The sequence below is a fragment of the Vipera ursinii genome (genome assembly GCF_947247035.1).
Source record: "Vipera ursinii genome assembly, chromosome: Z".
NCBI lineage: Eukaryota > Metazoa > Chordata > Lepidosauria > Squamata > Viperidae > Vipera > Vipera ursinii.
The window spans coordinates 6915950-6941410 of NC_139517.1; the positions used below are offsets into that span (position 1 = coordinate 6915950).

Genomic DNA, 25461 nt, shown 5'->3' on the forward strand with positions numbered 1-25461 from the left:
TTTCATAAAGGTAACAGGAAAGAAATGAGAAACATTTTTCTCAATGTAATATGTCTAATTTAGCTGATGCTAGGAAAAAAAATAGTATCTTTTGTACTATTTTGTACACTCTTGAAAACTATTTTGAATCTAACCATCTATTACAACTAAACTACTTTAAATTAAACAATTCTTAAGAATGAAACATTCTTAATTTGGACTTTACTTTTACTGTTTGGACTGTTGTGTGTTTTGAAAAATAGATTATTTAGAATCTAGTTATGTTGCACTTCAGTCTTTAAATAATTAACCTAGTATATACATAACAATTTATGATGTTTTCCATGGTGAGCTTAACATCAATAACAACATTTATTTAAAAGGCTAAAATAATTTCTGGTGGTATTATCTGTACATTAAAATTTTGTTTAATCACAATCTTTCACTTTTCACATTCTGGAAAAGCAGTGGTCATGTATTCTAGCAAAAGATGTTACGTATGTGCATAAGCGTAGTCAGTAGCATATGCCTTTTTAAAAATATCAAACATGCAAAGAAACAAAAATAAGTCCAAAATATCTGTATTACATCCAGAAATGCCAACTTTGCAACCAATATTTCTCATCCATAACTATGGCACCCTAAGGATACCTGCATACATGCAAATGCTTCTCTGGGATGAGTAATGCAGCAGGGGTTGCTTTTTCCTTCCAGTAACATATACCTAAAACCAGAGTATTGCATTTGGCAATTGTACTAAAAAAAATCTCATTGTCAACCAATATAATTCATTTAATTTGAAATCAAGTGAAAAATTGATTTAAATTATTTTATTAAAACAAATTAATGGCAATTCTTTTATAAGAAGTTGCCTCAAACAAAATGAGTTTGACATGCCTGCTCTAGATAGTTGAATGCTCCAAAATAAATTCTAGACTAGGCCTGTACATGCAGCCTGCCAAGCACACTTGGACAGAGCACACTTTTCTTTAAAAAAAAAAGTAATAAAATCACCACCACTGCCCTAAAAGTCATGTTGTCTAGTGTCTTCATGGCTTACCATGAACACGAGCTCCAATACTGTAGATGCTCCTCTAGTCACCAAATCACTGATTAGCCCACCAGCATTCCTTTGCAGACCACAAAGATTTTTAATTTTATCAGTGTGGGCCTTTCCCTTCTACAATTTGCACAGATCTCTTCTAGATTTTCCTCTTGCCTTTCCGAGTTAACTCCTTGGTTTGTCATTGAGCAAGAATTGACTTTGTAGGGAAGGATATTATCATTTGATGTATATTTAACATGTGTTCTACCTTTATTTACCGATTATATTATATTTGTATGCAATCCACATGGCGAGGTTTGGGGCAACTTACAATAGAAAAAAAATATTTTTAAAATCATAAGATTAAAACTTAAAAGCAGGGCTTTTTTTCTCATTGAATGCTCTGAATGGCGTTCCGGCACCTTTTTTTTGCACACACACAAAAAAGCTTTTGCACAAGCTATGCTACTCGAAAGCCAGTAGGAATTGATGCTGAGAGCACCAAAAGACCAGGCCAGCAAACGTTGCAGTGCCAAGTTGTCTGCAGCAAAGGTAGTTGGCAGGAAGTTTGCATCCCTCCCTGCTGTCCAACTATACCATCTCAACTAGGTAAGTAAGACAAGGAGTGGGAGGTGGGTTCTGTGGAGTCCATGTGCACTCCTTCCTTGTGCTCACCCGTGTCAGCTAAGCTGGTGGCCTACTCAGTGCTGGAACTGCGCCACCGTCGCCTCGCCCTGTGCGCCTAAGTGGCCACCTTGCATCGCCTGGCCCGCCACGCCTCTGCCGCCCGCCCCACACAGCCCTGTCATATAGAGCAGGTCCCGCTGCTCACACTGCACCAGCCACACTGGCTCCGGCCCCAGGGTACAGCCCGCCACCAACACCCCTCACGCCCGTGACCGCAGCAGCGCTGCCGCCCCACCCCACCCCCGCCCGCTCTGCCATTCTGCTGGGGGGGGGAATTGTCTGGTTGTTGTTGCCAGGGACATGTTATTACTTTTTGTATAGAGTTTTTATCCTTGTAAGCCACCCACTGAGAGTGAGTTGGGCAGCCAAATAAAATGTCTTAAATAAATAAATAAATAAGTGCTTTATACATTAATATTATAACTGCTCACCTCTAAGAGATAAGTGTTCTACATTTGGACTGGGATCACAGTGTGCCCTGAACATGCCATCATGAGCTACAATTGTGAAGTTGGTGGGCTCTTTCTAATTGTCTTCCCTTCTTCCAGAGAAGAAAACACTCGACTGGGAAATGGTGAGCATTCTAGACCAAGCCAAGTCCAAAAATGATAGACAATTCCTGGAAGCCTAGGATTCAAACAAATCAGTCATCCACCAGCACACAAAGATAAACTATGTCTACATACCATCCAAAGAGATAAACAAAAAAGCGATTTCCTCAGCAGCAATCAACACCCAGATGAGCAGAGATTAACATCAAGATTAACTAAGACAACAATCACGAACTAAACCAAGGAACAATCAATTCAGACAAACAAACTAACATTCAATAATTATTCCCACCAACACTGACAGAGCAAGCCGCTGGTACACAAAAAGAAAGCAAACCCCTCCTAGCATTGATGACATTAGTTTGGTAATGAAATGCCTGCAAGAAAACAACCAAGTTCAGAGCCACAAATATGAAGCTGGTGGATTCGTTCAAGTTATCTTCCCTTCCCTTCTTCAAGAGAAAACAGTTGGTCCACCTTTCAGCCTTCTGAATGCCGCCTGAACTTCCTTGTTGCGCAGAGTGTAAATAAGAGGATTCAACATTGGCATGACAACATTGCAGAAAATTTGAATGGGGGTGGCTAGAATGTCACTGACATTGTGTGTAGAGAAGAGCACAAGGTCCAAAGAAGAAACAAACCACAATCAGGTGTGATGCACAAGTGGAGGCTGCCTTCCTCTGGCTTTCCGCTGACTGCATCTTCAGTATGGAAATGGAAATCCTAACATAGGAGGTGAGGATAAGGAAGAAACAAGCCATGGGCACCACCCCGATGTTGGTGAAGCTCACTGTTTCAATGATGTAGGTGTCTGCACAAGCCAACTTGACCACAGGGAAAATGTCACACAGGAAATAGTCTACTTCATTAGACCGGCAGTAGGGTAGTGTGAAGGTCAAACTGGTCAAGATAATGGCATGAAAGGAGCTGGTGAACCAGGTGCACAAACCTTCCGATTCATGATGATGGAGTGTGTTTGGTTCGAATTGACGAGGACTCAGAGTGGTTAACACTGAACGAGTTTATTGAATACACAAAGTCAACTGTCAAATGTCAAATGTTGCAACCCTTTTATAGAGAAAGCGTTTGAACTGTAACCAATACAAACAGTCTGTTTTCCCGCTCCTTGGTTGTGGCGTCCAATGATTGCACCTTATTTTCCCGCTTTAAACCTTGCAAAGCTGCACAGTGTTTGCAATATCTTTTATGGCTTATTGCTAACTATTTACATACACAACACCCCTTACCCCCCAGTTGGTGTCATTTCTTTACAAAGTCCATTAGGTATTTTGGTGGCCTATGTATTCTAGAAGGGTATCTGTTACTTTGGCTGCTAGGGACCCTACTTCCTGGTTGACTGCTTGGCTGCTGGTTACTATGCTGGTTACTACTAGACCTGGGCTCAGGGTTACTGGCTTCAGATGTACTGCCTTGTGTATTAGGTTGTGTTTGGGATTCAGTTGTCACTGGCCTACTTCGCAGGGGTATTTCCCAATCAATTGGGCTGAATTGTTGTTGATGGGCATCAGGAAATATGTCATCTTGCCCCACCACTACACCGCTTTCAGGCCTAATGTTATCTGTACTGTTTGCCCTAACTGAGCTTTGGTCCCCCTCAGCTGGCACACACCCACTAGATCTTTTCCTCAGCTGGTCTATGTGTCTTTTACAGACCCTATTCCCTTCCCCCTCAATGATGTATGATAGGGGACCCAAGATTTCAGTTACCACCCCAGGAATCCATTTATCCCCTTGGGCGTAGTTCCTGGCCCAAATCAAGTCCCCCACTTCAAATGTTCTGTTAGGAATGTCTAATTCAATGTTTGGTTGGAGTCGGTCGGGGTGTAGTCTGTCCAACTTGGTCAAGATTTTTCTTCCCCACCTCATTTCGGCTGGACTTTTCCCTGTAGCCGAACACGGGGTTGTGTGTTGAGCCAACAAGAACTCAGCTAGTCTCTGATGCCAGTCACCTCGAATGATTCTTTTAAGCGCGTCCTTCGTGGTCCTCACGTTCCTTTCAGCCAATCCGTTGGTGGAGGGGTGGAAGGGTGCAGAAGTCTTATGCTTAATCGAGTTGGCCTTGAGGAAATCCTGAAATTCAATAGATGTGAATTGTGGCCCGTTATCAGACACTATTAAATCCGGCAACCCATGAGTGGCAAAGAGGCCCCTTAATGCCTGTATTGTTCTGGCTGCTGTTACTGAACTGACCGGTACTACTTCTAGCCATCTAGAGTAGCTGTCGACCACTACAAGGAACGTTAACCCCTGGAAAGGTCCAGCGAAGTCAATATGAATCCTGGACCAAGGATTCCTAGCTAGCTCCCATTTATGTGTGCGGATGTGTTGTTGTTCAGGCCTGGAATGTTGGCATAGATGGCAATTGGCAACGCATTCCTCAATGTCTTGGTCCAATCCTGGCCACCACAAGTGACTCCTAGCTAGGGCCTTCATCCTTACTATTCCAGGGTGTCCCTCATGCAATTCAAATAGAATAGCTGATTTGTGGATTCCTGGGATTACTACACGAGTTCCCCAAAGTAAGCAACCCATATGAACTGATAGTTCATCCTTCCTTCGGAAAAATGGACTGTATTTTACGTCTGGGTTGGCGTTGGGCCAACCGCTCATGACCCAGGCCATTACTCTCCTTAAGATGGGGTCCTTATTGGTTGCCTCAGCTATGTCTTTAGCAGTTAGGGGCAGATCAGGAATATCTTGTAGGGACATTACTTGTCCCACTGGGGCAGGGTCCTCCTCTGTTGTGCTAAGGGGCAATCTGCTAAGAGCGTCTGCATGACCCATGTCTTTACCTGGTCGGTATTGGAGGGAAAATGAATATGCTGAGAGGAAAATGGACCATCTCAGCATCCTGGGAGACATAATTTGGGGAGTCTGTTTATCTGTGGTAAACAGTCCCAGCAGGGGTTTGTGGTCTGTCAGTATTGTAAAGTTCCTGCCATACAGGTAGTCGTGGAACTTTTTAACTCCTGCCACTATGGCTAAAGCTTCCCGGTCAATTTGAGCATAGTTCCGCTCTGCCTTGGTTAGTGTGCGGGAGTAGTAAGCAATGGGTCTTTGCATTCCCTGGGTGTCTAAATGGCTGATTACTGCCCCAACGCCATAAGGCGAAGCGTCGCACGCCAGGTAGATTGGTCTATTTTCTATAAAGTGGGTTACAGTTGAGCTACTGGAAAGGATATCTTTTAAGGTCTGGAAACTCACTTTGTGCTTGTCTTGCCAATGCCAAGGGGTCTTCTTATCTAAAAGCCTGTGCAGTGGTTCTGCAATGGCAGCCTTATGTGGCACAAAAGTGTGATAAAAATTTACCAAGCCTAGGAAGGCCTGTAGCTCAGCCTTGTTCCTTGGTTCAGGAGCCCCTTTTATTGCTTTAATTTTTTCAGGGGTAGGGTGGACTCCGCTTTTGTCAATCCTGAACCCCAAAAAATCAGTGGATTTAACCCCTATGCTACATTTTTCCTTTTTTAATTTTAATCCAGCCTTTCTAAATCTACCCAGTACCTGTTCCAGCCTCTCTACTAACATTCCTTCATCTTTTCCAGCTATTAGGACATCATCAAAGTAAGGGCATACTCCAGGTATGCCCTTTAAGGTCCTCTCCATCACTTCTTGGAAGATGCCTGGAGCAGCTGCAATCCCAAATTGCAGTCTGTGGACTCGGAACGCCCCCTTGTGGGTCACAATTGTTTGTGCCTCTGCAGCCTCTTTGGAAACAGTCAACTGTAAGTACGCATGCGCCAAGTCGAGCTTGGCGAAGATGGCGGCGTCCTGGATCGTGGCGAGGACCTGCTTCACCGTCGGGACCGGGTAAGCATGCTTTTTCATTCCAATGTTGAGGGTCGCTTTATAGTCGGCGCAGATCCTCACATCCCCATTGGGTTTGAGGGGTGTGACGATCGGCGTCTCCCATAAACCGCCCTCAACGGGTTCTAAAACTCCGAGGCCTACAAGCCGGTCGAGCTCGGCCTCGATTTTTTCTTTTAAGGCAAAAGGTACCCTCCGGGCCTTTAGCCTGATGGGATTTACTGAGGGGTCTAGGTTAAAATTAATGGGGGGCCCTTTGTACTTGCCTAGAGATCCATCGAATACGTCTGCAAATTCTTTGCAGACGGATTCGAGGGTCTTATTTCTAATCACAGAATTTATTCCCCCTATCCAAATTCCCAGGGCAGGAAACCAATTAAGCCCTATTAAGCTAGTCCTATTCCCCTCCGTAACTACCACATCTAAGACCCCCTTAAATCCCTTAAAATTAACTCTAAGGCTGGTCTTTCCCTTTACGATTATTGGACTTTTTTGGAAGTCCATTAATTGAATATTTGTTGGGCTAAGTGGAATTCTTTTTCCACTTAGTTGTTCGATTTTTTCCAGGGTTTCAGTGGAAATTATCGACACTGAAGCCCCAGAGTCGATTTCCATTCTGCAAGGAACCCCTTGCAGAAGGACTGTGATTTTTAATTTTCCGTCCGGAAAATTGTGCCTTCTTCCCTGCCTTTTCCGATTGACTCGGGCCACCTCCCCTGGGTTTGAAATTTTCGCCCGGGATCTAGGGGTCTCCTTGCCACTAGCATTGGGGGTTACCTTACCCTCTGGCCACACATCGACTTCATTCAGACGGGAGTCCCGGACGCGGTTTCTGCAGATGGCCTGGATGTGGCCGGTCTTGCCACAAGCCCTGCACTTGGCGGTGCGGAATCGGCAGGAAGCGCGGGGATGGTTGCCGCCACAGCTGCCGCATCGGTTCTGGGTGTCGTTGTCGCGCGGTCTGGTTGCGGTGTCCCGCCACGGTCGTTGTGCCCCGGTCGGTGGTCTCTGCGGTGTTGCGGTTTGTTGCCGGCGGCCAGGTTCGGGCCCTTCGCTTCTAAGTTGTCTGGGTGCCGTCTTCCCAAATCGCCTGGAGACTTTGGCGATCTCTTCCTCCCACTGCTGATCCACCTCCCCGCAGTCCACATAGCCCTCTTGGTTAATTTCAGGTGCTGTCGCCATGCTACTGCGGGGGGGGTCGCGATACCCGGTTGACTCATACGTTAGGAGTTCGTCGAGCACTTCCTGTAAATCGCCAGTAGGTTTGGCGATTATTCTGTTTTGTAATTGTTCATCGCGTAAGCCAAGCACAACTCTGTCCCGAATCCTAATTTCTAAATTATCGTATTTGCAACGAACTGCGGCTTCTCTAACGGCAGCGACGAATTTCTGTATGGACTCCCCCGGTCTCTGATTTCTCTTCTCGAAGATGCGCCGCCAAAAAAGTTCGGACCTTCGGGGAGTAAAGTGCACCTTTAGTTTTGCAAGGAGGTCGGCATAGGGCACGCTGGAGACTGGTTGTGGCTGGCACAGCCCGACAGCGACTCTGTAGACCGGTGTGCCGCAAATTGTCAAAAGTGCCGCCGCTTTTTTTCGGTCGTCGGTGATTCCGTTCACTAACAGGAATCCTTCGACCTGACCAATATATTCTTCCCAATCTTCGGGGAAGTTAGGGTCAAATTCCTTCAATGACCCGATTTGCGCCATTCGGAGAATTTTTTTTCCTATTCTGCCACGGCCGCTCGGTTGACTGTGACTCGCTCAGACCTTGCCGCCTTCACGACAATTCTTCCTAATCTCTGGTCTTCTGTCAATCCCACCCTCGTCGCCAGTTGTTTGGTTCGAATTGACGAGGACTCAGAGTGGTTAACACTGAACGAGTTTATTGAATACACAAAGTCAACTGTCAAATGTCAAATGTTGCAACCCTTTTATAGAGAAAGCGTTTGAACTGTAACCAATACAAACAGTCTGTTTTCCCGCTCCTTGGTTGTGGCGTCCAATGATTGCACCTTATTTTCCCGCTTTAAACCTTGCAAAGCTGCACAGTGTTTGCAATATCTTTTATGGCTTATTGCTAACTATTTACATACACAACAGAGTGGGTGACAGATGGCTGCATAGCGGTCATATGCCATGACGGTGTAGAGGAGGCATTCGGTGCTTCCTAAGAAATGGTAGAAGAACACCTGACACATGCAGCCACCCAGAGAGATGGTGCGGCTCCCTGCCCAAAGGTTGGCCAAGAATTTTGGCGTGCTGATGGAGGAGAAGCCAAGATCAACCACAGAGAGGTTGCAGAGGAACCAGTACACAAAATTTCTTACTGATTTGTCCCAGTTGAAAGTCCAGTTGCCTTTTGGAAAACACACCTTTAGGATAATCATAACTGATATGACTGATAATCTCCACAGACATCTTTAATGGCTCAGTGATGAGGGAGATGGAAGTCTCTTTTGCTAAACTGTTGTTTCCTGGATGCTTCCATTCTTAGCCTCCTTCACTATCTCTTTCTTTCCAGAGGAAGATCTGGAGAACTTTCTTAGCTACTGGAGCCCAGTTCTTTGTTGTTATCAAGACCCTTTCAAGGGAGACCCCAGTTGAACTAGGATTACTGGTAACAGAACAAAAGACAATTTCTCTTCTCCTGGCTCTAATTATTTCTTTCTTTATTGGATTTCTCTCAGTTCTTTCTGCAGCCCAGATAAAAGATCTCTTTACATTTTTAGTTCATCACAACCTCCCTGGGGAATGGGACACATCTAGTATTTGCAATATTAAGCAAAAAATCAAGAACACCGGGACTTAACTTCAAATTGACAGGAGGTAAGATCAAAAATAATGTTAGAAAGCGTTACTTCTCAGAAAGAGTGATGGAAGCTTGGAACTAACTTCCAGAAGAGTTAGTGGGTCAGTCATTGGCAACTGAGTTTGAACATGCTTTGGGATAAACACATGTCCATCATCTGACAAAAAATAAAAAAATTAACTCAAAGGGCAGATTCGATGCACCAGTAGTTTTTTTTCCTGCCATCAATTTTCTATTTTTCCACATCCAAAAATTAGTTTCTAGACCTGAGAGTGTTCTGTACCAGCCTGCTACCGGCCCTGCAGCAAAAGCAGGGACAACCCCTTTACAAACGGCAAGAGGCTGGAATAAAGCCTACCAAATTTATTCACATAAAAGAGAGCAAGACAAGACACCAACCATAAAACACGAGCTAAGAAACAGGAACTATCCAAGCGGTTGCCTTAAGCAAACCAGCCCTCCCACACATTCCCCTTAAATACAGTTCAGGGCATGGCCTCTCTCTGCCTCCTTCCGAGGTGCCCCATTGCCTTCCTCTGTTTACTCCTGACTGACTGCCTCCTGTGTCGGGCGTCCTTGAACAGGGCCAGCTGTGGGTCATCTTCATCCACACTGTCAGGCTCACACAGCTGGGTCTGCATCGTGACCAGATGAGAGGGGCCTGGCTGGGGGCTCTCATCAAGCTGTCCAATCCCCTCAGCAAGCTCTTCAACACCCCCCTCCTCCTCCTCCTCTGAGTCGTCCGACCCAACTGCCGAACCCACAGGCTGACCCTGAATCACAACAGAGAGAGACTTCAGTACACAAACACAGCAAACAGAGAGACGAGAGAGAGAAAGAGAGAGAGAGAGAGAGAGAGAAGCAGAGGCAGAGAGACAGAGACAGAGACAGAGACAGAGACAGACAGAGACAGAGAGAAATGTTATAAAACATTAAAAGTAAAAGAAATATACAAGAAGCTGGTTCTTACCTTGGACGGAGGAAAGAAATGAAATTAATACATGATGACTAATTTTCTTTGTTTGATTCCATTCCCGGAAAGTATGCTCTATGCTTATGAACTGCAAGCCGATATTTTTTGATCAGACAAGACTTAGGCTTTCATATATTTCCATCAAAGAATCTGCATTGACCTTAGAGCAATGCAGCTTCTCTGGAGTTACGCTTTCCAGCTTTAAAAAACTTTATGAACGCCTGGCTTGTGCAAAGCCCCATATAGCTTCTGTATCTCTCTACTGGGAACCTGGAGAAATCCCAGCCATCTCATCTCATGAGCAAACCTATCAATGTTGCATCAGTTGTTTGGAAGAGAAATGTAGCCTTCTGGGAGGGAGGCTTAGCTAACAAAGCAGTCTTGTGCTCTTTAGAGATATTCCTTCCATTCCACTTGTGGCATACTTACCATGTTACACAGAAGTCCTAGTACCACCTATGATCAACCAGGCCATCTTCTGAATAAGATAGCAATGTTCTCCAGGCAGAGATTCACCCCAGGCATCAGGGTGAGACAGCGAACTGAAAACAACCAGGTTCCTGAAAATCTGATGACCAGTTCATGGAGCAGTGATGTCAGAGATGAAGACGGGCATCTTTAGAATATACTTCAAAAGAAACAAAGGACAATTTTAAAGAATGGATATTGGAAGTTGCGAGAAAGAAAGAAAGAAAGAAAGAAAGAAAGAAAGAAAGAAAGAAAGAAAGAAAGAAAGAAAGAAAGAAAGAAAGAAAGAAAGAAAGAAAGAGGGGAGAGGGAGAAGGGGAGAGAAAAAAGGGAGGGAGGGAGGGAGGGAGGGAGGAGGGAAGGTGGGAAGGTGGGAAGGAAGGAAGGAAGGAAGGAAGGAAGGAAGGAAGGAAGGAAGGAAGGAAGGAAGGAAGGAAGGAAATTCTGGGAGTTGAAATTCATACAAACTGGCTGGTGAATTAGTTAAAGTCCACGAACGCTAGCTGGAGGATTCCAGGAGTTGAAATCCACACAACCTAAAGTTGCCACAGATGAAAAACACTGCCCTAAACAAACTGTTTCTCCTTCTCCCCGAATAACTCTACACCCCACTCACCTGGTCTCAAAATTCATCCTCCACTAACATTAACATCACTAACTTTAGTGATGTGTTTATCCTGAGCATCAAACTCTAGAGAGGCTTGGCACCTACACAAATCCACAACCAAGGGTGAGGGAGGGGAAAAAAATACACCACAGGAGATCTCCATAGAAATTCTCATTGCCACCCCAACTTTCCACCACCCCGGTGAGATTGCAGGCAAGCTGTAATGTTTCTTTTGTTCTAAATATCATTTTTGAACTGAGGCCAGCTTGCTTCCTGCTGCTGTGTCTCTCACAGCACAGAAGTACACACCAGCATCTTTCAGCCTCGCTACGTCTCTTGTAAGTTTGCTCGAGCGGGATTTTTGGTCCACGTCCATCGTAAATCCGCCAGGAAGATCCAATTTCCCATTATAGTTGACCCCCAGATGTGCAAGAACTCTGCCAGTTTGCTTGTACCAATACAGGTTGTTAATGACAGCGATGTTGTAAGTGCACTTTAAGACAATCTCATCTTTTTCCATGAGGATCAGTGCCTCGGGTTGGAACACTTGGCTGGAGACAAGATGGAGAACTTCTGTGGGTAAAGAGAAGATCAATGTTTTTATTTCTTCAACCTCCTCAGCATCATTTTGTGAAAATTTGAGACGAGCATGATACAAGATCTATTTCGGCTTTTCCCCCAACTGAAAAAAAAAAAGTAATCCTGTGAGGTAGGTCAGGGTGAGAATCAAGGAGTGACCCCAAGTCACCCAGTGGCTGAAGAGCAACCTGGCTCCAAACCTAACAAGAGATTGGACAACCATTTGTCCGAAATGGTATAGATTCTCTGCTTAAGCAAGAGGTAGAAGTTCTCCAAGTTCTCTTATTCTGTTATTATTGTGATAAGAATGCACCCTCTCAATCCTTTTTACTATGCCCCCCCCAAAACCCCAAGAATAAAGCTCAGGAAAAGAAATACAGAAATAATGTTTCACTCATGAAACTCCCGGCTATTGTGAAAAGCGGAAACATTGCCTCAAGCCTGCCTGTTTATTAAAAGTGATGTGCTAAAGCGAATAGACAAACCGTAGATAACAGGGTGAATCCAATCACATTTGTCTGACAGGATTAAAACCCAAGGAAGCCAGTATTTTAGACCCATTGCTAGCCTTTGCAAAACAAGCTAAACAAATCCAATAACAAAGCACACAAAGCAAGCCTCCAAATGACAAAACGCCATAAAACTGTATAAAAATCCTAGGTAAAAGGTAAAGGTAAAGGTTCCCCTGCACATGCGTGCTAGTCGTTTCCGACTCTAGGGGCCGGTGCTCATCTCCGTTTCAAAGCTGAAGAGCCAGCGCTTGTCCGAGGACGTCTCTGTGGTCATGTGGCCAACATGACTAGATGCCAAAGGCGCACGGAACGCTGTTACCTTCCCACCGCAGTGGTCCCTATTTTTCTACTTGCATTTTTACGTGCTTTCGAACTGCTAGGTTGGCAGAAGCTGGGGCGAGTAACAGGCGCTCACTCTGCTACGCAGCACTCGGGATTTGACCCGCCAAACTGCCGACCTTCTGATCGATAAAAATCCTAGTACTCATCAAAACAATTTGACAGCTGTCCCAGAACTACTTGCTGTTGTTGGTTCCGCTCATCATTAAACCTTCTTTCCCAAGCATTCCACAGTTGACTGACCCAAGAGGAAGAGGAGAGTGAAGAACATCCTTCTGGAGGAAAGCAATTTCCCTGAAATGATGAGGATGCACAATCACACCTAAGACTTCAAGTCAGGGCTGCGAGACAAGCAGTGGGAGGGGAAATTCAGATGGGTTTCTCCCCACCACACACCCTTGTCATCAACTGGAGGTAGTCTTCTTATGGGCCCGGTTTGCTTTGAAATCAAAACAATGCTGGGCATTCTAGTATGGCTTTTGGAACTGGTATATAACATATTTCTATCAGAATTCAAGGGTCAAGGTGAGGAATTTGAATTAAACAAAAAACCTCCATTACTTGCCTTTGATTGCTGGTGACTTCATTGATGCTTGCTTGCTTGCCTTCCTTCCTTCCTTCCTTCCTTCCTTCCTTCCTTCCTTCCTTCCTTCCTTCCTTCCTTCCTTCCTTCCTTTTCTCTCTCTCTCTCTCTCTCTCTCTCTCTCTCTCTCTCTCTCTCTCTCTCTCTCTCTCTCTCTCTCTCTCTCTCTTTTCTTTAGTCAGAATCAGAATACAGCTGTAAGGGACCTTGGAGGTCTTCTTCTAGCAGGAAATCCTATACTATTTCAGAGAAGTAACTGTCCAAGCTGTTCCACTGGTTAATTGTCCTCACTGTTAGGACGTTTCTCCAGAATTCCAGGTTGCTTCTCTCCTTGATTAGTTTCCATCCATTGCTTCTTGTCCTGCTTTCAGGTGCTTTGGAGAATAGCTTGGCTCCCTCTTCTTTGTGGCAGCCCCTGAGATATTGGAACACTGCTATCATGTCACCCCTCAAACTAGAAAAATCCAATTCTTTATATGTTTTAGCCTCCAATCCCCTGATCATCTTTCTTTCTTTCTTTCTTTCTTTCTTTCTTTCTTTCTTTCTTTCTTTCTTTCTTTCTTTCTTTCTTTCCTTCTTTCTTTCTTTCTTTCTCTCTCTCTTTCTTTCTTTCTTTCTTTCTTTCTTCTTTCTTTCTCCTTTTTTCTTTCTTTCTTTGTCTCTCTTTCTTTACTTCCTTTTTTCTTTCCCCCATACTCCTTCCTCCTTCTATTTTCCCCACAACAAGAACCCTGTGAGGTGGTCTGGGCTGAGAGGGAGAGGGATTGCTCCTAAATAAATACGCATACAATAAAGTTTGACGGATCTCCTTCATTTGCATGTCTTTCTTGCTGGGGGGGGGCTAATGAACTGTGATTGCTTTGAACGTTATAGGAAAACCGTCAACCAGCTGGCAGAATCCAGATCTACAAAATTGCGAGCGGGAGGGGAGAACAAAACTGGCTAATGGGTCTGTGTCTTGCAAATTTGCTTATTTGTTTATTTAGGAAATTTATATGGCTCCCCTATTGGCTCACAGAGACTCTAGGCAGCTTGTAAGCAACAGGAATATAATATAGAAAATATAAATAGATAGATAGATAGATAGATAGATAGATAGATAGATAGATAGATAGATAGATAGATAGATAGATAGATAGGTAGGTAGGTAGGTAGGTAGGTAGGTAGGTAGGTAGGTAGGTAGGTAGGTAGGTAGGTAGGTAGGTAGGTAGGTAGGTAGGTAGATAGATAGATAGATAGATAGATAGATAGATAGATAGATAGATAGATAGATAGATAGATGATAGATAGATAGATAGATAGATAGATAGATAGATAGATAGATAGATAGATAGATAAATAGAACAATAACCCCTCCATCCCCACCCTGTGACAACACACTCCTGTTATTCCTTGTTCCACTCTTTCCCCCCCCCCCCCCTCCCCCCTCCTTCTCCTCCTTTTCTCTTCCCCGCCCTTGTAAACTTTCTTTCAGGCTTTGGAGAAGCTAGATTTTGTGATCCCTTCCTGCCCTCTAGTGGTGAGTTGAAACATTTCTCAACACGACCTCAAACGACAGGTAGCCTTAGGACAGGGGTAGGCAACCTTGGCTCTTTTATGACTCGTGGACTTCAACTCCCAGAATTCCATGGATCAGCATGGAAATCTCTCCCTTTCCCCTCAGCATGGCTGGCTCAGGAATTCTGGGAGTTGAAGTCCACGAGTCATAAAAGAGCCAAGGTTGCCTACCCCTGCCTTAGGACTTCACCACAATTAGGATAGGAACATTCACCATTAAGTGGTGCTGTCATTAAGTGAGCCATCATGTGACCACACCCGATTTTTATGACCTTTTGGATGCTTTTTGGTTAAGCAAAGCAGCACGTCATCGTGAGTCATGACCTTTCCTGCTGGCTTCCCCCATTGACTTTGCTTGTGATCGTGCGATTGTCAGACCCTGCAACTTTCGCATGAATGTCAACTGGTTGTCGAGCATCTGTCGTAAGTGTGAGGACTGGTCATAACTCACTTTTTTGCAGGACCACTATAACTTTGAAGCATTGCTATAAATGAATTATTGTTACATTTTCTGGCTGAGCAAAGGGTTTCCTGCTTGAGCAGGGGGTTGGACTAGGTCCCTTCCAACATTAGTAGTAGTAGTAGTAGTAGTAGTAGTAGTAGTAGTAGTAGTAGTGTTGTTGTTGTTGTTGTTGTTGTTGTTGTTGTTATTATTATTATTATTATTATTATTATTATTATTATTATTATTATTATGTTGAGAACCATCTCTATGAATTTGGTAGGAGATTCACATTCTAATGTGAGCCGATAACATCCCCTATCACAAAAAAAGCATCAGTATCACCTTCACCGCTGGGAAACTCCAGGTTTTGTAGAAGTACAGCAGGAAGGGACTTCCAGAAGATTCCAAGGAGACTAGGGCATGCTTTACAAATATGACCACATTTTGACCAGCAAGAAAGGAGCTCCAAGGACAGCGAACTAATTGGGAGAGAAGCTGGTGTTGTGTACATTGAACCCAATGCACTCAGCTAGAGCTAATATAGTTTGTGTCCTAATACATTTAGATTTTTTCCCACTTGCATTTCAGGATGATACAAACATGTTTCCTGTTGTTGTTGTTTTCCTTATTGCATGCATAGAATTTTTTTCTTCACTCTCATCCCCAACTCATGAGTGAAATAAAGTGAAGGCACTCTTAGCTGGACTATAGTTGTGATTCATTGACTGATTGATTGATCACTAGATAGATTATGTTTCCACTCCTACCAGCCTCACTAAGATGTCTCAGAAGTTTTTGAATGGGTTCCTAGAGCAAAATATCCATCTCTCTCTCGCTCTCTCTCTCTCTCTCTCGCTCTCTCTCTCCCTCCCTCCCTCCCTCCTCCCCCGCTCCCTCTATCTATTTATCTAGCTAGCTAGCTAGCTAGCTATCTAATTTGTTTGCCACCCATCTTGCTGCAAGGAGAGTTGATATTATTGATTGATATTCATTGATAAAAGGTAAAGGTAAAGGTTCCCCCGCACATGCGTGCTAGTCGTTTCCAACTCTAGGGGCCGGTGCTCATCTCCGTTTCAAAGCCAAAGAGCCAGCACTTGTCCGAGGACATCTCCATGGTCATGTGGCCGGCATGACTAGACACCAAAGGCACACGGAACGCTGTTACCTTCCCACCGTAGTGGTCCCTATTTTTCTACTTGCATTTTACGTGCTTTCAAACTGCTAGGTTGGCAGAAGCTGGGACGAGTAACAGGCGCTCACTCTGTTACGTGGCACTCGGGATTCGACCCACCAAACTGCTGATCTTCTGATCGACAAGCTCAGTTTCCTAACCCACTGAACCACCGCGTCCCTCAATTGATTGATATATATCATTAAATATTGATGATATATACAAGCCAATAATGAAAATACCAATAATGATATCAAATAACAATAAATCAAAAAACAGTGAAGTAATCAACCCATGTTGAACAGATGTCTCCAAACAATGGATAAGACAAGCTTCAGATCAACCGAGAAAATGTCAGCTCCTGTGTTGACTTGGATTCCTTTAACTGTGCAGGACCTGAACTTAGAACATTGCAAGGTAAAAGAATCATGTGATAGTTAGCTAGAAAGAAAGAGGCAGATTAAGCGACAAACAGATTTATTTGTTTAGCTACCAGATGTTTTATTCATCTGGTCTTCATTTATTTATTTATGAAACAAATTAATATGGCTTCCCAACTCACACACCGTGACTCCAGGTAATGTGTGGCATCAAAAAGCCACAATTTCAAATGCACCACCCCCACTGCAATGATGACATTGCACAATCTGTCAGGAATTGCGCAGAGATCTCCTTGAGCTAACAAGAAGTTGCACAGACAAAAAAGGTACTGAGAGCAGCAAAGTTCACACAGTAACCACACAGATACACTGAGGTGTAAAAAAAAAATACTTTACTTTGTGGTATAATACAAAGTACAGTCAAAAATAAACAGTCCAGGTCATACACGTGTAAAGAACAGATAAACAATAGTAACAGTCCAAGGAGTATTCCAAATACAAAGTCTTCTTACCGGTCCAAAGGTCAAAAACACGGTTGTTCAGGTTTAACACAGTAGCAAACCAACAACAGCAGAGTAACTAACAGTGAAAAAACAGTGAGAGCAGAGAGAGAGAAAAACTGCGTCCCTAGCTCCCTCTTATGGCCATTGGGAGGCAAACACACCCTTGGCCAATCATCACATTTAAAGTGATATCATACATCATGGCTTATATATTTCCAACCCAACCAGGTAGGCTAATCATACGCCTAACACAATCAAACCTGGTTTCAGGTTTCGCATATTGGGTGATTCCCTCTAATGCAGGACCGCCCTGAGCAGCATGGAGGATACAGCACAGTATCAGAAAAATAATACAATATTTTGAGGGCAATCGATCCAAAAATGGTATTTCACAGTTTTAGCAACTCAAAGATGGGTGGACTTCAGCTGCCAGAATTCCCCAGCCACAGGTGAAGTAGCCGAAGGACCCCTCGGGACGACAGGTTACTGAACTAGGACTTTATTTAGAACAAGGCAAAAACAGAATAACTTGTCCGGCTTTTATAGCCGGCAGCTGTCAGTGAGATCCAATCAGGATTGTTTCTTTTGGCGCCGCGTCTAGCCGAGCCAATCTCCGCCGTCTTCTCTTGACAGTTCTTATTTCCGCATGGCTCGGTGTTTTGACAGCCGCGAGCCGTCAGTGGCTGTGCCTGCGCCCTGGCGGGGAACTTTGACAGCTGTCAAAGTTCCCGCATGTTCTCCTGTCAGATTTGTTTACCTCACAGAATAAATGGAATAAAAGGTTTTAACTTACTGCTAATGTTTTGTATACATATATATTACAACAGGCTGGCTGGGAAATTCTAGGAGTTGACGTCCACCCATCTTTTGAGTTGCTAAAATTGAGAAACTTCTTCTAAAATACTTAGAAAACGCTACCTGGCTGGGAAATGAAGAAACACAGAGATTTATTCATCAGGCCCCCTGGCATTCTAGCTGTAGAATAAAACTAGATTTTTATTTTATTTTATATTTCAGGCCTTCCCATTCACCTCAATCTTGCCTGTCAAAGGAGAAAGCTTGGTGTCCTTTATATTCAAAGTAAAAATGTCTTGGAAAGATTGTGCATAACCCAATTATCTCTCCCCCCCCACCCGTATTGACATCATCAGTTGCATTCTCTACGGGGTCAGCAAGTGGCTGTTACAAAGCAACATTAAAAGACTTTGCCTTGGTGCAAAAAAAAATAGAGCGAGATAGTGGGTTATATATAGCAAGAGAGGAAAAAAAATACAGATGAGGTTAAAAAACTTCTCTGGAGCTGAAGCAGGCGAACAAAAGGAACCGTCCTTCAGACTTTGCAAAATTGTAAGTTTTCGTTTTTTTCTGTCAATACCTGAAAGCAGGAATCATTGACAAGGAGCTTGCCTCCTTTTTTTTTTAAGCAGAAATGTATCTTGCAAAGAGCTTACAGTAGGGATTCTCTGTGTGTTTGCTTGTGTTACTGTGCAGGGTAGAAGATACTGCTGATCAATATATATGCTCATTATATGGACAGGGATAATAAATGCACAGTCAACCTTCTCTTATGGTTGTTGTTTTTAACACCGTTAAAGCCCTGTTAAATTTTGCCTACTTTTTTTTTATTTTGTATCCTGAGTTCTTCTGTCTGTAAGACGACTCCAGGGATTTTTACGTAAAATCTCCTTTTTTTCTCTCTCTCTCTTTTTGGGGGCAACTTCCAAACGTGGAGGGCTAGATTACGAAGGAGGGAATAGGTTGGTCAACACCACCGTTACGTTGAGCAGAAAATCAAACCTGCTATTTTTAAGGAAGCCAAGTTTATTACCTTCAGCGTGTTGCATTTTTGAAGTGTTTGGATGCCTTTCGCTCCAAGTTACTTACTAACTGAACACCAAGGGAAAGTACATGGTGTCTGTGGAAGACTTTCCCATTTGGGCATCCACTTTAGGGATAGTGGGTTGCATTTCCCCACACACACACACACAAAAATTGCTACATTATTTTGCTGAAGCCACATCTCAACAAGAGAGAACAGCTAACCAGAAAAAATAATCTCTGAGAAATGAATATGAAATAATGTACATTTATTCCAAGGAACACTGTATGAAAGAAGTATGCTCTTTCAGCCAAAATCTTTCCAAAAAGGGACTTTACAGTCTACACCAGTCAGTGCCCGCTCTCGAGGTGACAATCCCAAAGGGAGAAAATGATGCAAAATGAGGAAGAAATGACATTTCTGTTCTCACAACAGCTACATGAAATCCAAAGAGTTGATGAGGGATGATGTGATGATGATGATGTGAACTCTTAACACTGAGAGAGGATTGGTGGCTAAGCTGAGCATCTTCCTTATGTTTACTTCAAATTCTTTGAGGATCTTCTTTATTCTTTCACCTTCTCTGAACAAGCGATGGCTTTGTGGTGGGAGGGGGCGAAAAAGAGATCCTTCATTTCTAAGATCGGTGGGATGGGAGATTACCAGAGACGTGGATACGTTCTCATGATGTGGTTGGCATTTTCCATTTGGAGAGAGAGAGAGAGAGAGAGAGAGAGAGAGAGAGAGAGAGAGAGAGAGAGAGAGAGAGAGAGAGAGAGAGAGAGAGAGAGAGAGAGAGAGAAAAACAGACTGAAAAAGAGAGAAAGACAGAGAGAGGGGGGAGAGAGGGGGAGAGGGAGGGAGGGAGAGAGAGAAAGAGGGAGAGAGGGAGAGAGAAAGAGGGAGGGAGAGGGAGGGAGAGAGGAGAGAAAGAGAGAAAAAGAGAGAGAGAGAGAGAAAGACAGAGAAAGACAGAGAGAGAGGGATAGAGACAAGGAAAGAGAGAGAGAGAGAAAGAGAAAGACAAACAGAGAGAGGGACACAGACAGACAGAGAGAGAGAGAGAAATACAGAGAGAGAGAGAGAGAGAAAAAGAGAAAGACAGACAGAGAGAGGGACAGAGAGAGAGAAATACAGAGAGAGAGAGAGAGACAAAGAGAGAGAGGGATAGAGACAAGGAAAGAGAGAGAGAGAGAGAGAGAGAAAGAGAAAGACAGACAGAGAGAGGGACAGAGAGAGAGAGAGAAATACAGAGAGAGAGAGAAAGAGAAAGACAGACAGAGAGAGGGACAGAGAGAGAGAGAGAGAGAGAGAAAGACAGACAGACAGAGAGAGAGAGAGAGACAGAGAGAGGCAGCGACAGAGAGAGACAGAGAGACAGAGAGACAGAGGGAGAGAGAGAGAAAAAAAACAAGATGTGATTTTTAAAGCTTCCTTTCTCATCCTGAGAGTTATTATTAATATTTATTAGATTTAATCCCACCTGTATTACTTTATAAGTAACCCAAGGTGGCCAATCTACCTAATGCTCCTTCCTCCTCCACTTTTTCTGCACAACAACCCTGTGAGGTGGGTTGGGCTGAGGGAGAGTGACTGGCCCCCAGCCGGCTTTTATGCCTAACACAGGACTAGAATTCACAATCTCCTGGTTTCTAGACCAGCACTTAGTAACTGCTACGCTACTCAGAAGAGTGATGGGACTTGTGTTCCAACTTGCGGTCAACAGTACTTATGAAAGGACGCAAAAAATCAGTTGTGTATCACCAGCACTTTGTTTCCTGCCAATATGAAAGAGAGAGAGAGAGAAGGAGAATTTTAACACATTAATTATTACTTTAATTAATGGACTCATTAATTTTTAGAAAGCTTTTTAACAAAGCAAAGCCAAAACCCTCAAGCCCTTTTTCCAAAGTCAGATTTTCTGCTGCCTCACTGGATTTCAGTTGCCAGATTTAAAGCTGGCAATCTGCATTTATTTGCCAGGTGCAGAGAAAGGACAATAGATCATCTGTCTTTTGCTTAGGAGCAGAAAAAAGTATTTATTCATCCCAGGTGTGCAACACAAAATACCAAGCATGGCATGAGAGTTCAAGCATTTCTCTAGTGATGTTCCCCTCTCCATCATCCATAAAGGTAAAGGTAAAGGTTCCCCCACACATGCGTGCTAGTCATTTCCGACTCTAGGGGCCGGTGCTCATCTCCGTTTCAAAGCCGAAGAGCCGGTGCTTGTCCGAGGACGTCTCCGTAATCATGTGGCCGGCATGACTAAACACCAAAGGCGCACGGAACGCTGTTACCTTCCCACCGGAGCTGTCCCTATTTTTCTACTTGCATTTTTACGTGCTTTCGAACTGCTAGGTTGGCAGAAGCTGGGACGAGTAACGGGCGCTCACTCTGTCACGCGGCACTCAGGATTTGACCCGCCAAACTGCCAACCTTCCGATCGACAAGCTCAGCGTCCTAACCCGCTGAGCCACTGCGTCCCATCCATACCCATACATAATACACACACATATATATATATATACATGCTATGTACATATACATACACACACACACGTGTGTGTGCGTGTGCGTGTGTGTGTGTGTGTGTGTATCTGTGACGGAATCTGGATTTTCTGCTTCGGATACCGCAAAGCCCCCTCCCAGAAGGTAACAAGGAAAACAGGTGGTGAAGAAGGTGTGTAGCATCACTTATATGCAATCGCTTTGTCCAGAACTGGACAGGTGATGAATTCTGCCTGAATGCTTTTAAATTAAAAGAAGCTTTCGGTTTGACAATGGGACTGATGACCCAGAAACAGGGTTCATCTTAGCTAGATATAATTAAGCAGAGGGGCGGCCCTTTCTCCAGACGCTTCAATTAGGATTTTTACAAGGAATAGAAGGTTCAACTTGAGGACCTAAAATGGTCTAAATAACATTCTAGGATTGTATCATTCAGTAGGTTACTAAGAGAGCCAGTTTGGTGTCGCGGTTAAGACGTCAGGCTAGAAACCCAGAGTCTGTGAGTTTTAGTGCTGCCTTAGGCACGAAAACAGCTGGGTGACCTGGAGCCAGTCACTTTCTCTGAGCCCTAGGAAGGAGGCATTGGCAAACCACTCTTGAAAAACCTTGCCAACACCCCCCCCCCACCTCCTCCCCTGCAGGGACTTGTCCAGGCAGTTTTTGAAAATCAGATGTGATTGAATGGATTATTTAAAAAAAAACATGTTACCAAGACCTTGGGCAGGAGACCACCAGGAGATGACAGAAACTTTAGATAGATAGATAGATAGATAGATAGATAGATAGATAGATAGATAGATAGATAGATAGATAGATAGATAGATAGGCAGGCAGGCAGGCAGGCAGGCAGGCAGGCAGGCAGGCAGGCAGGCAGGCAGGCAGGCAGAGAAGCTATTGGTTATAATAGCTACAAAGAGCCATATTCAAGGGCATTCAGTTACTGAATATCAGTTTCCTGCAGGGAACCAGAAAAAGAGAATTATGGCCATCAACTTTCGCTGGTGGGTTTCTCAAAGATATCTGCTTAACCAGGAAGGGAAAAGCTGGACTTGGTAAATCTCATTGTCCTGATAAAGCAAGTATCACATGCTCATTTTATGACATGAAGCTCATAGAACTGTGAGTTCGTTGCCTTCGGGTTTTTTTTCCTAAGCAAAATAATACAGGGTATTGTTTTCTCTTTTCTCCAGAATAGAAATGGGTGAAGAGATGACTTCAAATTGGACCAGCCCCATACAGAACTGGACCTCAGTGACCGAATTCGTGCTTGTTGGCCTTTCTAACAATCCCGAGACCCAACAGGTTCTATTTGCAATCTTCCTGGTGATCTACCTGCTGATTTTGGCCGGGAACATACTCATCATGATCACCATCATGCTGGACCAGAACCTCCATACCCCCATGTACTTCTTCTTGAGCAACCTCTCTTTCATTGATATCTGCCACTCCACAGTCACTGTGCCCAAGATGCTGGCTGATTTCCTGTCTACTGAGAAGACCATCTCATTTGGAGGTTGTATTGCTCAGATGTTTTTCCTTCACCTCTTTGCCTGCACTGAGATCTTTCTCCTCACCGTCATGGCCTACGATCGCTACGTAGCCATCTGCAACCCCATGCACTATCTCAATGTCATGAACCATAAGGTCTGTCTGCTCTTGGCAGGCACCATTTGGGTTGGTGGAACCATCCATTCCCTTGCTTTGATTGGCATGACAATCAGACTCCCCTACTGTGGCCCTAAGATGGTGGACAACTTCTTCTGTGATGTTCCCCCAGTCATCAAGCTTGCCTGTACTGACACATATGTCATTGAGGTCCTGATTGTGTCCAACTCGGGCCTGATCTCTGTGGTCTGCTTCGTGGTGTTGGTGGCCTCCTATGGTGTTATCTTGGTCTCCCTGCGTACCCGTTTGGTGGCAGGCCAACACAAGGCTCTTTCTACTTGTGCAGCCCATTTGACAGTGGTGACTCTCTTCCTGGGACATTGCATCTTCATTTATTCCCGTCCTTCCACAAGTTTCGCAGAGGACAAAGTGGTTTCGGTCTTCTTCACTGCGGTGACTCCATTGCTCAACCCCATTATCTATACCTTAAGGAATGAAGATATGAAACGGGCTCTGAATAAATTACTTGGCCGGAAGGTAGACACAGAGAAGTGAGACCTTGGCCCTAATGTGAGATGCTGCTCATCAAGAATATTCAATAAAATGTGACTGGGGTGGTTCCAAAAGGGGAGGAGAACATCAATAGACCAAGATCGGGTCCTCCATGGATCTCACATCTTTCATGAGGTCATCATTCAATGGTAGGATTTGGGACCTCAGATACAATCTGGTTACTCAGAACAGGATGCAGAATGGCTTTACTGCTTCCCCATGTACCATATACACTCTGTAGCTTCAGGCAGCTTGGAGCATAAATTCCGTAAAGGTTAATAGTTTGATTAAATTAAATGTTTTGGAAATAAAGCAGAGTTTAGCATTATTCCTTCCCTTCCCTTTCCTTTCCTTCCCCTTACCCTTCTTTCCCTTTCCTTCCATTTCCTTCTCCTTATACTCATCTTTCTTTCTTTCTTTTTCTTTCTTCCATCTGCTTTTCTCCCTTCCCTTCCTTCTTCTCACTTCCATCTCCTTCCTTCTTTCTTCCTTCCTTCCCTCCCTCTGTTTCTCTTTCTTCCCTTCCCTTCCCTTCCTTTCCTTTCCTTTCCTTTCTTTTCCTTCCCTTCCCTTCCCTTCCTTTCCCTTCCCTTCCCTTCCCTTCCCTTCCCTTCCTTCCCTTTCCTTCCCTTCCCTTCCCTTCCTTTCCCTTCTCTTCCCTTCCCTTCCCTTCCCTTCCTTCCCTTCCCTTCCCTTCCCTTCCCTTTCCTTCCCTTCCCTTCTTTTCCCTTCCCTTCCCTTCCCTTCCCTTCCCTTTCCTTCCTTTTCCTTCCCTTCCCTTCCCTTCCCTTCCCTTACTTTCCTTTCCTTTCCTTCCCTTTCCTTTCCTTTCCTTTCCTTTCCTTCCCTTCCCTTCCCTTCCCTTCCCTTCCCTTTCCTTCCTTTCCCTTCTCTTCCCTTCCCTTCCCTTCCCTTCCTTCCCTTCCCTTCCCTTCCCTTCCCTTCCCTTTCCTTCCCTTCCCTTCTTTTTCCTTCCCTTCCCTTCCCTTCCCTTCCCTTCCCTTCCTTTTCCTTCCCTTCCCTTCCCTTCCCTTCCCTTACTTTCCTTTCCTTTCCTTTCCTTTCCTTTCCTTTCCTTTCCTTTCCTTTCCTTTCCTTTCCTTTCCTTTCCTTTCCTTTCCTTTCCTTTCCCTTCCTTTCCTTTCCTTTCCTTTCCTTTCCCTTCCGTTCAACTTACAACCATTCATTTAGTAACCATTTAAAGCTGTGACGGCACTGAAAAAGTGGCTTATGACAATTTTTCACACTTACAACCTTTGCAGTCACGTGATCAAAATTTGAATGCTTGGCAAACGGACTCAGAATTATGACAGTTGCAGTGGCCCCGGGGTCGTGTGATCGATCCCCCCTTTTTTGCGACCTTGTCAAAGGGGAACCCAGATTCACTCAACAACCGTGTTACTAACTTCAGTGCAGTGGTTCGCTTTAACAACTGTGGGAAGAAATGGGCCAAAACTCACTTATCAACTGTCTTGCTTAGCAATGGAAATTTTGGGCTCAATTGTGGTCATACGTTGAGGACGACTTACAGGGAGTTGGACTAGAATTGCTCCGAGGTCCCTTCCAACTCTGTTTTTTTCTGTTATTCTTGTAAAGCCGCGTGCTTCACAGAGAGGCGGACACAGAGCTGGGTAATGATGAGTTTATTCAGAACAGAACGAACTGGGGAAACAGGGGAACCTGGTGTCTATTTGTACCTGCCCAGGTGGATGGCATCCAATCAGTTCAAACCTGGACTTCCCGCCAGTGCAGGTGACCAATGGGTTTAAATCCTGGCTTCCCGCCAGGCTGACCATGCCTGGGGCTGTCAACAGCTTAAGTCATTAGGCTTATCCCGCGTGAGCGGTTATCGCCCGGAGCTGTCCAACCCCCCTGCTGATCTGCACCATCAGCCTCCTGCTGTGCTGTCCTTTGTGTATGCTGGGAGGCATACACTGCAATTCTGCCCACAGCAAACTATAGAG

The 25461-nt window shown here is 44.4% G+C and overlaps 2 protein-coding genes across 2 annotated transcripts; one reads left to right on the plus strand and one right to left on the minus strand.

Annotated features, from left to right (window-relative positions):
- Positions 1-2716: 2716 nt before the first annotated feature.
- On the minus strand, positions 2717-11464 carry LOC310649950 (olfactory receptor 10D3-like; the record flags this gene model as incomplete). Its single annotated transcript, XM_083378782.1, is given in 5 exon segments — positions 2717-2861; positions 2863-3205; positions 3208-3234; positions 8183-8443; positions 11254-11464. Coding segments are annotated over 5 exon segments (987 nt in total).
- An 11085-nt stretch (positions 11465-22549) lies between these two features.
- LOC310648576 (olfactory receptor 4E1-like) lies at positions 22550-23500 on the plus strand (the record flags this gene model as incomplete). Its single annotated transcript, XM_083376479.1, has 1 exon — positions 22550-23500. The coding sequence occupies one exon, from the start codon at positions 22550-22552 to the stop codon at positions 23498-23500; it is 951 nt and encodes a 316-aa protein (XP_083232605.1).
- Positions 23501-25461: the final 1961 nt, after the last annotated feature.